Source organism: Saccostrea cucullata, unplaced genomic scaffold (assembly GCF_032062105.1).
Source record: "Saccostrea cucullata isolate Sc308-1 unplaced genomic scaffold, CSIRO_AGI_Scuc_v1 ctg1042, whole genome shotgun sequence".
In the NCBI taxonomy this organism is placed as follows: Eukaryota; Metazoa; Mollusca; class Bivalvia; order Ostreida; family Ostreidae; genus Saccostrea; species Saccostrea cuccullata.
In genome coordinates, this window is record NW_026938310.1 from 43,775 (window position 1) to 57,897 (window position 14,123).

Genomic DNA, 14,123 nt, shown 5'->3' on the forward strand with positions numbered 1-14,123 from the left:
ACGTAAATCGATTAAAAACAAATAGATAGCAACTTTTTCGTCGTCATGTGCTTGCACTTTAAAATGAATGTTGTGGGTCCTTCTGATGATATCTTAGAAACCAAGACCCCATGTCACGGCAATCGTTGGCAAGGTAAAGACCTATCTGTTCAATGGCTCTAAGTGCCGAGTCAAACATTTGAAGCCCTTCATTGGTATATGGTGACTACATGCATGAGTGAAACAACATATAATCATTGGATACCAGTTAATCATTTATTGAATCTGAGGCAATAATTATGGGTCGGGTACAAGTCTATTTACTGTAAACTCATATTTCCGTTGGGTCAAATTTTCGCAGTTTGGGGAAAAGCTATTGGTTGGTGGAGATTTGATTTCGTGGATAAAGAATTGTTAAGTAATTATGTATGTAACATTTTTCATTTCGTGTTGAACATGAATTTATGGGTCTCTTAATACCTCGAATACAGCGAAATTTAAACCCTACGGAATTTTTTTATCTCACAATAATTGGACAACCGTTATATATTTTTTTTCAAATCGTTAAACATGCATCAATGTCTCTATGAATTACAAGTAAACATATCAAGAAACATCATAAATCACTTAATTAAAACAAATTTGATGTCATTTAATTATTTCTTTTTTTCAATACTTGACATCCTGTTCTTTAGATCTGAAACGTCCTCCTTCACTTCAGCCAACTGTTTTGAAAGGGTGGATATGTCATTTTTATGTTCGTCTTTTGCGTCGTTCACAGTACTTGCTAACGATGATAGATTACTGGATATGTCATTCTTTACGGATGCAAAGTTGTTGTTTATTGTTGTTTTCATCGACTCTGTCAATCTTTTTTCTAAGTCCTCAAACATGAACACCATTATTTTTTCTAAATTTTTATCCTTTTTATATTGATACTTAAATGGTGTAAGTTGAGCGGTAGTTAGGTTCAAACTTGAAAGAACATCTATAATAGGGGTCATAAAACACGTTCCATGCTTGGTACAAGCCACGGCCATTCCGATGCATTTCAGTGTAGGCGGGTTTCCATCTTCTAAAATAAAAATAAACGAACCAGAATCCCCTTCTCTCATGAAATATTCAAATCCAGTTGTTTTGCGAATTTCTATTTGTCCGCTTAGCCTAACTTTTCTGTCGCATATCAAAACCTCTTTTTGGTCTATTGAGGCTTCAGGATGCATATAATGAATTTCTCCGAGTGTTATTCCGGAAGCAGCACCGACTTTTACCACCTTGCTTCTTGTGATTTCGGAAACAACCGCTATTTTACCATCACAAAAGAAAAGTGATTCGTGGTCTTCAAAGCCTTTAAAAGATAAACACAGAAATAAAGTATTTTAAAACATTCAATGTACAGAAAGAGTGATTGGTATTTACCAAATAAGATAACATGCATGTAATCATTCGATTGTCATAAGCTTAAGAAAGCACTATGTTAGGAGAAAAAATCATTAAGAAAAAAAGGTTTCATTGATTAAAAAAAACGCTACAAACTCTTATATTTGGACACAGTGAAGAGCATTTAAATGAAGGGAATATAGCAAAATATGTATTTACTAAAGATAATGCAAGTTTAAAGAAGTTTTGTTTTCGTTCAAAATTTACCAACCTGCTTTCTGAAGAGTTTCTTGAGTAAGACGTCTGTCTGAAAAATGTCCCGTTTCTGGAAATTTATCTTTGTCCGTCAATTCCACTAAAGCTGCATCGATACTCATGTCACATGTTTGATGCAAATTAAAGATTCCGTGAAGTGTTTTGCCGATATGCATTTGCCTGCCATTTTCTTTTAGAATGCTTACAGAAGGATTTGTGTGATTTATATAATCTGAAATCGATGATGGATCCCTAATGGTCGGACACACTACATGTGCACATGTTATGAATCCCAGACGATTGTCGTCAATATTAATGAAACCACCTAGCGTTCCAAAGGTGTTTTCACCGGTCGGTTCTATTCTTTCCCCCATTCTTAAACCCTCATGTCCAGCTGCAAACGATACAACACTTTCTCGAACGTCTACAGGAAAACCGCCTATATGTTTTGGAAACATACTTTCGCCCAAAGGAATTATTCCCTTTATCCTGCAGTAAATAACCACTGTATTCAGTTTTGTTGGTGGCCTTCCTTCTCCTAAATCAAATCCTTTAGATTTCACACCAGAAGCTGATATAAGCGTTATATTACTATGTTGTTTCATTAATACTTTTATATCTGTTTTACTTATCTGTACAGATGACAAATTCTCATCTTCATAACGCATCATTTCAGAAGCTTCTTTTGAGAAAGTATCGACGTCTCTAAAATATACATCAATACCAAGATATTTATCCATATTTATTTCTTCTGCATTAAGTCCTTCCGACACAACCACTAGTGTGTCGAAGCTGTTAGATAAATTTTGATTACCCATAAAGTGAGGACATTTGCAACCTGCCCAGATGGAATGTATTATTACATTAGGTTGAATAGATTTTATGTCGAATTCTAACTTCTTGCATATCCCACCTCCAATTATTTTCTGAATCTCTTTGGATGAATAGTCCTTAATTTCAGGAAGCATTGAGGCAAGCCATTTACTGGAAATTTCCAGAGGAAAACGAAATGCAACTTTAATGTACCAAGATAACAATTTTGGATTACTTATAGCCATTTCGATCAAGCGCTCTAGAAACCTGGTAGACGTGTTCGTTTCATATTTTGCAAAATATAATAAATTGTTATAAAGATAAGAAATATCTTTTGCTGTCTCGAAATTTTGTTTTCCTGCTAGTTTTTTAGCGTTATCTTCGGTAGTAGAAATCAGTAACTCTCTGTCCAGTTTCCCTATCTTTGTTTGCGAACTTACTGTCAAATCAAGATATTCATAAGTGTTCAAAGATCTTAGCAGCCTAGACTGGTACTGAGATATGTCATGCAAGACTATTTTTTCAATGGACTTAGAATGTTTCTTTTTGTATTCTCTTATTAATTTCATTTCAATGTCCTGATCCTTACTCATAAATGCAATATCAAGAGCGGTTAAATTATCAAATGTTGTTGAGCGAATATCAAACCCTTCTCCTATTAGAATGTCAATTGCATTGTCAGCTCTAGCTTCACAAGCACAATGTAGTAAGTTATATCCACGAATATCTTTTCGATATTTGAGAGAAGGTAAAGTTTTGAAAAGGTACTTTAAGATTTCAGAATTTCTGTTGTAACAAGCATTGTGAAGAACATTTTTCCTGTCCAATGAAATACAATTAGTATTGAAACCATTGTTTACTAAAAACTTAATTACATTTAAGTCTGTATTCATTGCTCCAAGAAGCACTGGCGATTTTCCGTTGATATCACGTCTTTCCATCTCCGCTGGAAAGCTATCACATATATACTGTATAACATGAACTGAGCTGTTCATACATGCAATGTGAAGAATCCCTTGACCAGTATTTGAAGTTTGTTTGTGGTAACATTCTTGTGAAATAATATATTTGACGACATCAAGAGATTTGCTGCAAACGGAACAAAGCATTGGATCAAGTCCATCATTGTCGATTGCATTGAGAAGATCGGGATATTTTGTACATATAAATCTTACAGTTTCCATGTTTCCTTCCTTGCATGCTCTGTGCAATGCATTTTCTCGATTTGGGTTACAATCACTTGCTTTATAACCTTGTTCTAAAAGAAACATAAGCATATCTTTACTCCCGTAAGCAGCTGCATATTGAATTATGGTATCTCCCTTCAATTGTATATCCCTTAGTTTTGGAAAAGTGTTGAACAAATGTTTGAACGTATCGAAATTCTTACTCATACATGCAGCATGCAAAACACTTTCTCCGTTTCTTGAATACTTTGCATACAGAACTTCAAACTTCGTTAAAACTTTCACTGCATCAAGATGTCCTCTTCTACAAGCCTTGTGTAATGCATTTAATCCATGAATATCTTCTGATTGAACAAGGTCCGGGAAATTATCTATTATATATTCTATCATGTTATAATATCCGTGGTCACAAGCAAGATGAAGAATATTCTCCTCTTTTGTTGTTTTTTCACGTGGGTCCATTCCAAGGCTGTATATCAAAAATTCAATAACATCCGTTTCTTTATTCAATGCTGCATAGTGCAAAATTGACATGCCTAGACGCGTCTTTTTTAACAGTTGCTTGGTGTACTCCTGTTGTAGCCAGTCAACGTCAGATACGTTACCAAACCTTGCAAAAATATGAAGTATTGTTTCATTCACTGCAGATCGTTCATTTGGATCGAACCCATTTTGAACAAGAAGTTCTATTATTTCTTTCGACCCACTCATTGCTGCATAGTGTAGAAGTGAATATCCTTTATCGTCTTTTAAATCCCGTGCCAATGATTTATGATCTTTAATTAAATGGGAGAGTAGAGGCAAATTATTAGCTTTCGTTGCTTTAAACAAAACTGCGTCTAAGATATCCCTTTTAAATACTCCGAGGTCCTCAAAAAGTGTGAACATTTCCACCGATCCTTTCTCAGATGCTATGGAAATAATATATTCATTGTTGGAAGTAAAACACATGATTTTTTTCTTAATATAACTTGCAACTAATCTCATCAGGCTGATGTTGTTCCCTTGAATTATTGCTGCTAGGAAAAACCCTAGGTTTGCATCGGTTAAATTGACAATTGAGTTTTCCAGTTCGTGAGTTTCAACGCATATATTCAGGAATTCTTCATTCGACCATTGGTCTAGATCTGCAATATACCCTAAGATGTCATGTGTTTTGCTAAATTGTATATCAAATGCAATGCGGTTCACAATTGCATGTTTAATTCTGCATAATTGGTCCACGCTGCATGTTCGATCTTTAGCCTTGCTTTCAAGAAATTGAAACATATTGTATGGTGCAAACTGAAACACAGTTTGAGGATAGTTTTCAAGGATGATTGATACAGTGCCCTGAAAGATACTCTCGTGCAAAATATAATAAATCTCTTCTCCTTCTAGAGAACATTTTGCGAGATACACTTCAGAAAGCCAGTCTGCCACTTCCACTGGGTTTAGACAATTTCTAGTAGCACCCCTTGCCATTGTCCTATTAATGAAAGAAATCATTGTATTTAAAAATGAATTTTCCAAACACTGATCTTGGAAGATATTTCTTCTTATCTTTTTTCCATTGATGCAGACAAATGCTAAAATTGTGAAAAACTCTGGCTCAAGATTTGCAAGGGTAGCTGCTGCAATGTCATTTGAATCAACTTTTTTAGTTTTCTGCTTTCCATGATGCACACTCCTAATTTGACAAAACCTCGGAAATCCAAATTGAACAGCTGAATCAAATAAAGCTATTTCATTTGCAATCTGGTCAATGCTGTATAAACTAAGCATTTCTGACTTCTCGTCGTCAGAAAGAGCATATTCAGTTAGATCAATGATATTGTTCTGTGTAATTCCCATGAAATTCTCCAAATCAGATAAAAAACACTGCAAAATTTCTTTCCGAAGCACCAAAATGATTTTATTTGTATGAATATAGCTAGTCTTTAAATTTTGAGAAATTTCCATCAGATGACACCAGAGGTTTTGTGTGAATTCAGCCGTAAATATGTCTTGACCATTAAAATTTTTAACAAGTATGGCAAGACGTTTCTCTTGGAAAACGCATCTTTTCCAGTCTCTGTGGCTTTCCAATATCAATGGTCTCATTTGCTTAATTTGCATTAATTTTTGGAGACATTTATAGGCAATAAACGTTTTTCCATCTCCAGAAACACCTGTGACAATAGCCACATTTTCTTTTTCCAGAACATCCAAAAGACCTTTGTATGCCTTTGTTTCCAGGAACGGTAGAGTTTCCAGTTTTTTCAATATATTTTTTGATGATGCTTAAAAGAATAAAGATCTTTGAAATAACATTTTAGTGTAATTTTTGAGATTGTAGTAATCACTCTCGACAATTCATTGAGTCAGTATCATTGATCCAGTATCAGAAGAGAACACGTTATAATACTAAAACGTAAGTAAAATTGAAATTTACATGATTACACTTTCAAAATAAATATTTAAAATAACACAAAGTAAAAAAAAATGCCTTTAGACATCTTACCAATACGCTGACGAAGTACTTCATTCTGAATTTGGAGACTCTGTTGATCATTATCTGGCCTTTTTGTTTGCTGCTCAGTTGACTTATTAGGTGTTTGAAAAATACTGGTACTTAATTTTGGGTCCGACCTTGAAAAATATGTACATGTAAACAAGTAAATGTGTATGAAGTTGAACTAGATAATCAGGTGATTGAGTATATTCGTCTGTTTAAAATATATTCAGATAGGGCAGGGTTGGTGTAACTTCGACCACCTTATATAAAATAACGACCATTACATATTTGTATATAACCGATTGTCTAATGCATTTATTTTGTCCAGAAAAGTAAATACACTATCATTATATTGTTTCGAAAATTATTTTATTTCCATGAGCGATTTTAAGTACTTGAATGGATAATTACATCAACGAAAAGGCTTTATCACCCGAAAAATTACCGGATCGAAATATTTTGTAGCCAATACAACGAATTATAACCTCATAAAATTTATTGTTAGCTTATGGACATCTCTAGAGATATTTATCTAATATGCTTTAACAACGTTAATTCATATATAACTTTTTTCAACTGAAGTATTTAGATTTTAAAAAAGCTGGCCAGAAATCGTCCGAATGTATCGAGTTTCAATTGATATATATGCCATATAACTACGAACAATTGAAGACGACAAAAAACTATCTCGCTGTTACATGAACCAGAAAGAATTAACAAGTGTCCGTAAAAATTGGAACGAGTATTATGTACAAGGGTCGTCCGGCAAAATCGTGGACAAGTTGTTTAGATCGGAAAATAATGATCACTGCATTCCAAAATTTGTCACCACTATTTTTACTCCGTTTTAAGTCAGTATGCGTAGTAAATTTAAAGCCGCTTAATCCGATTCTAATCGCGAAAAAATGTATTCGTTTTTCTTCTTGAAAAATAATTGTCCATAAATTGTTTCAACTTTTGTCAAATTATATCCTCAAAGTCTTTTTCTTTTAAAAGATATCAAAATTCAAAATTTAAAAAAATAATGTTCGTTAGGTCACACAAAAAAGAATCCTATGTTGATATCGCGTGAATTCATCTTCGAAAAATTAAATTTATCGCTTATATATCATGAAGAATAAATCCGAGCATTTTTTCCACAACAAAGTACTTATACTTGTACACGGACAATATTTTAGCCTTTGTTACTAAACATCCTAAAAATATTAGCATCTATTTGTGTATATAAAATAGATGCCTTTATTTTACGAGAAAAGTATATTTGAAGGGACCTATAAACTAGTTTATAGGTCCCAAGTATTTGTTATTTGAACGTTGGCTTTTAGGGGTCGGGTTCGGTTGACACATCAAGTGTAGTATATAAAAGGTCGGGTTTGATCTTCACATTCCTTTCTCCTGAACCTTTCGAAGGTAAAGACGCATAACAATTGCTTGCAATAAAATACATGAAATTTTGTTTTGTAACTTTAAAATTTGTATGATTTTTCATTTATACATTGTTCTCAACCATTTTAACGCTGTTACTTCTATTGATGTGCATTAATTATGACGGAAGAGATTGGATTCAAACACTTTACAAAGCAGACGACGCGCACGCGGTTATACTAAAAAATCGTTTACTTATACCTTTGTATTGTTTTACAATGATGTAATGTTGGTTATTAACATTAATAACTCTCTTTTTGTTTCATACTGCTTCGAAACCCGGCGAAAGCAAACTAGAATAGGCCCTACGCATGTGAACAACAATAAGGAAACTCGGTCGGAGCTTCTCGGGGACATGGACCCAAATACAAGACTACAAGTCAAAGGAAGGCATTGAAAATTATCTTCAAATCGTTTGGAAAACCAGACATTGAAATAAGTATAATCACTGATTAACAGTCCAGTATATCAGGTACATCAATCACCTTTGTATTGCATTAATTAGTTGAGTGTGTATACATGTATACTTGAATTGTCTTTTCCACTGTGGATTGACACCAAATTATAAGCAATGTCTGATTAGATTCCATCACATTTGGTAAGATTTGATTGCCTTATGTGTTGTAAAACCTTTTCTAAATTAAGGGAAATTCAAAATACTTTAGTCTAAGTCTCCTGAAGGATATGCACATCTAGGAATCAAGATGTGTGCAAGGATCTAGCTGGGAAGGGGGGTCTTGGCAGTATTGGTCGTGGTCCAGTTGACTTGCTTTGCTTCCCCCCAATGTGTGGGTTGACTGCAAGCTGTGCCAACTTGCAGCCATGTGGCGTCTGCGCACACCAAGTCAACTGATAACTGAATGTTTGTGTGAAACTTGTAATAAACTGTCACCTTGTTGAAATACTAATGCTAGTGTAAACTAAGCTAATAAGCTTACTCTTGGTGACAGTAATATATACTTTAGAACTGTACTACATCGTACAGGTTTGAAATATGAAAAATGTTGATATTTGAAGTTTGAGATGTTTGATCTATGAAGTTTGAGATATTAATGATATATGATATACAAGATTTGATAAAATAAGTTGATATGCTTGATATTTGGAATTTGAGATATGACTTATTGATTGATTGAATGAATGATCGATTGATTGATTTGAACAGTTTGTATGTGTGCTGACCCTCCGCGGTTAACCCGGGACGGTTAGAAAAAAGAAACACACATTGTTGATGTTTGAATTTGGTGGGTTCGCCCAATTGAAATGGCGTCCCACAATTTTGTACTGTGCCACGGCCAATACTCGCCACAATAAATAAATATAAATTCTATATTGAGTTTTGTGTCATTTTTCTCTGTATAAATAATTTAAAAATAAATGATTTTCCTTCATTATTTAAATATGCATATTAATATAAAAATATATGGATTATATTCAATTAATTTCTTAATTTTCAAAAGATATATTATGACTTAGGCTTTCTACTAATGAAAAAAAAATACTCGGGCTTGAATTATCTTCATAATTAGATATAATCGATAAATTAATTTTTTTTCCATGGTGACTCCACAACAGATCTTAACTTCCCGTTAGGAACTTCTTTGTGTCAATAAGGTTTTTGATCTATGTTTTCCTTGTAAGGATTGTTGTAATAAACTATTAAATCAATCTGGAAATTTATTTTTATATATTATCTAGTATGTAATGACGTACTTTTATTGTGTAAGATAATATGTGTCTGTTTCGGATCAAGCGGCTTTAAATAGTAATGTTCATTAGTAAACAAATTTTGAGATTTTATGGTAACTGTTGTATATCCTTACGGCGGACGGATGACATGTGTCAAGCAGAGTCATGTTTGCTCTTTGCCTAAATAAGTCGGACAAGTCTCACTTAAATTTAGAAATTTCGGTGGTCATAATCTCGACTTTTCCTTTATTTCTCCTTAAACAGTAGAGAAATTAATCTTGCACTCCAATTCAACGAAATAGGCAATCCTATATCGACGGTCAACAGTGACAGCGTCTTTCGCTATTACCCTAGCTGTTTGTCCGTATGTTTTGTTCCAATCAGGTACCGATACACTATCAAAAACGATTTTGCTAAGAACTTCCATTTCAACTGTGTATAAAAAATCTAGTGAAAATTTTTATCTTATTTTCTTCTATATTCATTTAAAGTTGTTTAGGGCATAATAACTACATCTAAATTAAACTACAATCAAATACTTTTAATGAATACAGAAGGAAAACATTTTTAAAAATATCATTAGGTCTTTAACATACAACTGAACTGGAAGTTTATTTTCGCGAAATCTTTTTTGATCTAGTCTAAATCTCCGGGTAAAACAAAACATACGGACAAACACCTATGGTAATAGCGAAAGACGGTGTCACTGTAGATCGTCGACAAATAATTGTCTGATAGTGAGAATATTGTCCATAACTTACGTATAAATCTTCAAAAGGTCCCCGATGTGTATGAGATTGGTTCCTCAACTGTTTATTTAGAAATATAGGAAAACCCAAGTAAATAAATCGATGAAGTTCCTAATTTAATGGAACTTACCCATTTTTTTTTTTTTTTTTTTTTTTTTTTTTTTTTTTTTGCAAAGAGCAAATGTGATGCTGCTTTAGACACTTTGACGTTATCATCTGTGCGCTTAAGGCGATACAACTCATGGCAGAAAGTCTCATTAATTGTTTATTGTTTATATATGCATATAAATATTTATTGATGAAAAATGTACTGAAGAGTAGTGAAAATTTTTAATCTAGACAACTTCTCCACGATTTCTCTACTGAAGAGTAGTGAAATTTTTAATCTAGACAACTTCTCCACGATTTTACCGGTCAATCCTAGGATACAGAAAAATAATTGAATGTTATTTGAAAAAAAAAATTTCCAAGGGAAAAACAGAAAAAAAACTGTATGACTACAAAGTTAACATTAAGATACTTGCACAAAACTTGGGAGGGGGGGGGGTATTTTTCAAAATTACACCATCTTGCCCTTATCTAAACCGATCTTATCTGTACACCAGGAACGTACCTAGATATTGGCTGTCTATGTATCAAGATTTTGCCTCTGTCTGGTGGCCTTCTAATTGGCAAATTGTCAGAACTAGCATCTTCTGGCTTTCTGTATCAAGTTATAATGTTATAAAGTTACAAAATTAAAAAGAATCGTTTGAAAATATGTATTATTTAAAAAAGCGTCATTTACACGTAAAAACTCACTCAGACGTTTGCCTGCTTGACAGGGTCTTTTGAGTGAAGGCACTCCTATCTGGAGACGCGTATAGTGATCCTTCTTGTACTCTGTATATATTCATAAGATTAGTATTAATTTCGTCAAAAATTTATGTTAAAAAAAAAACGATAAAAAAGTAAAAAAAAAAGTCAATTACTGACCCGTATGATTCCTTAATTCTCTGGATCCTCGTTGTAGACTTGCATCGATATGGAAAAGTGAAATAGGATCCTTCAGGTTCTCTGTTATTAAATTTTGTTATCGATATAAATGACTCATCCCTTGACTTAAATTCGGTATCAAATAGAAATTTGTGTTCGTCCATTACTCACCCATTCAAACTACTTCCCGAAATTCTTTGGGAATTAGAACTCAAAGACCTCGGCAAAGTAGATATTGCATGTACATTTGATTCCCTATAAACATGAAACAAGAAAATCACACCTGGTTGTACCATTGTTTTATATGTTACATAGTTATCGCTTCTTCTTCTAAATTCATTTAACGGTATACTGTGTATCCTGCAAATCAATTTGATATTTTCAAATGGTTTTCATTTTCGTTGTTTTTATTTTAATTTTAGACTGTTCTACACATTGTCAAGAAACATGAAAGAACACACAAAAAATGTCAATAATATATGTTACATAACATATTTTCTATTTTTATTTTATTAGTACTTTCGAGTTATCCATACATATATATGTGTAATGAAAGATTCAGCATGCAGAAACATCTTATGAATATAAATGAATTTAATATCAAGTGAAACGTATTTACAAACTTTTACAGAATACACGTAATATATACATGTATCACCGGGGAAAATAATTGTCAAACTTTCCGGCAACAATAAAACGTAAAAATGCTAACGATGGAATAGCACTTTATTATAAACTTAGGTCGGTAGGGTGAATTCTGGAAATCCAAAAATTGCACCCGCACAATCCGAAGCCTAGGAGTTAACTGATGAACAATGATTCATGTAACATATAAATAATAAAATATAACAATGACAATTAGCACAATTCTGAGCATGAGTGACAGATGGCCTAGATGGAATAACTCATGACATGTTGAGTAAATAGATTAAATAATTAATTTCCAGATTCGGATTTACATAGTAATTAGCATAATTAAAGTTTCTCAAGTTTAAAATAATTACAGTAATTAAGAGTATATTTCAAAGTCAGCTAAAATGTCACTAAAATTGTTTTTCTCAAAAATCACACCGTGATAATTCCCTCTCGCTTCGGAAAATGAGACGTCCTCGTCTCAGGAATATCCGGAACTGAAATGCACACCACTGTGTTGTTGGTACCAGTAACTCGTGGTTGGAGTTGGTAGCGGAAGAAAAGTATGTCTTTTGGTAACACGCTTAGCTGAGTTGAATGTCCTCTTTCCGTTGTTCGATGGGTTTTGGTTGCTGTGCAATGTTGATATTCGATTATGGAGGGCGGATGTCACTGTTTGAAGATTTTCACATTTTGTTATTAGTTCACTTATCTTTGTCTTTAAAGTCTTGTTTTCATTCTGTAACGCAGTTAGTTGGGTGGTATGGCCTGTTGATTTGAATAAATTGGAAATATCTTCAGAACTTAGGTCTTGAAATGGTAAGGATTTCACTAACTGCAACCTATCGTAATAATCCTTTATTCTTCTTGAATCCCTGCGCCGTTTGCTTACGGACTTAGTCTGCTGACAAAGTATGCTCTTCCTTTGCGTCTCCGCAACAGCAACACTCATCGGACTAGATTTGGTAGCAGTCCGAGAAAAACACACACCTGCAGTAGAATCGCATGTTGTTGCTGACTTGTTGTCAGACGATCCTACAGACGGGTTTCCCAGGTTTTTCTTCAAGCAGGCCCGTCCTGATCCCTTGGCTTGATCCCTTTTGATCGTTGAGTGATCGATGGACGCCACTGGAAATGATTTCCTTTGGGAGGAACGGTAAGGTGTGGTTGCAGAAGAAAAACATACTTGCGCATAATGACCATGTTTTCCGCACACGAAACAATCGGATCGTGTAGCTGGACACGTGAAAAGGTGGCCGTGAAAGAAAGATTTCCCGCACCTATAGCACCGTGGAATGGATCCTGGTGTCGAGAAAATTCGTGCTGGTCCTGGTGCGATCCAAGGACGCGAGGGACAATGGCGCTGGATAGATGTTGGGGAGGAGCGGTAAAGTCCTTTTCTCCAGGTTGACATGGTGTTGTTGAAGATAGATCGTCTTTGGGGAACTCGCTTAGTTGATTGTACGTAGGATCAAACTGCTACAAAATATATGCAGCAGTCCCGGGTGTTATACCCTTAGGATTCTCCACCAAATTATCACCGGGGAAAATAATTGTCAAACTTTCCGGCAACAATAAAACGTAAAAATGCTAACGATGGAATAGCACTTTATTATAAAATAGGTCGGTAGGGTGAATTCTGGAAATCCAAAAATTGCACCCGCACAATCCGAAGCCTAGGAGTTAACTGATGAACAATGATTCATGTAACATATAAATAATAAAATATAACAATGACAATTAGCACAATTCTGAGCATGAGTGACAGATGGCCTAGATGGAATAACTCATGATATGTTGAGTAAATAGATTAAATAATTAATTTCCAGATTCGGATTTACATAGTAATTAGCATAATTAAAGTTTCTCAAGTTTAAAATAATTACAGTAATTAAGAGTATATTTCAAAGTCAGCTAAAATGTCACTAAAATTGTTTTTCTCAAAAATCACACCGTGATACATGTATTCACCTGATATGCGGATGTAAACCAGTGACGTTCTTCTGTAATGGTCGAAGTATGTCCATGTCAAAACCACTTCTCTCGCAAAAATATTGATGTTTTGTTTTGATTTCTTGCCTCCTTTAACGGTTACCTAAAAATATTCTAGTATATAACATTTGACCCCTTTCATAACATAATTAACGATGAAGGCCAACATACAATGTTAGCTTTTCAAACTTTTTGTCAAAATAATATAATAGCATAAACATTACTCTCTTAAGACATACTTCTAAATTCTTACAAAATAAACCACTTATTTCTTTCAATTCAGGGTTTGAAAGAAAAGTTTGCTAAAATATCCTTAAATTCACATTTTTAATGCCCCTGTAATTGAATATTCCGGGGTATATAGTTTTTGTCCTTACTGTCCGTCTATCTGTCCCTTTGCCCGCAAAATCATAAACCTTGTCTATAGCTTTTGAGTGCATACATTGTAGGGCTATGGCTTTCATATATTACAGACGGATGCATTCCTGTTGACAAGACCTTTCTTTGGTACCGCCAAATTTGACCTCGTGATCTAGACTTTGGAGTTTAACCTGCTTTTACCAAAAATTT

The 14,123-nt window shown here is 34.0% G+C and overlaps 1 protein-coding gene across 1 annotated transcript; it reads right to left on the reverse strand.

Moving 5' to 3' along the window:
• Positions 1-534: 534 nt before the first annotated feature.
• LOC134249956 (uncharacterized) lies at positions 535-13,652 on the reverse strand. Its single transcript, XM_062732306.1, has 8 exons — positions 13,533-13,652; positions 11,100-11,183; positions 10,929-11,009; positions 10,755-10,835; positions 10,567-10,656; positions 6,097-6,224; positions 1,631-5,875; positions 535-1,327 (listed from the first exon to the last, which is right to left on the reverse strand). Exons 1-8 carry the CDS (start codon positions 13,586-13,588, stop codon positions 636-638), a joined length of 5,457 nt encoding a protein of 1,818 aa, XP_062588290.1. The 5' UTR covers positions 13,589-13,652; the 3' UTR covers positions 535-635.
• Between the last annotated feature and the right edge of the window lie 471 nt (positions 13,653-14,123).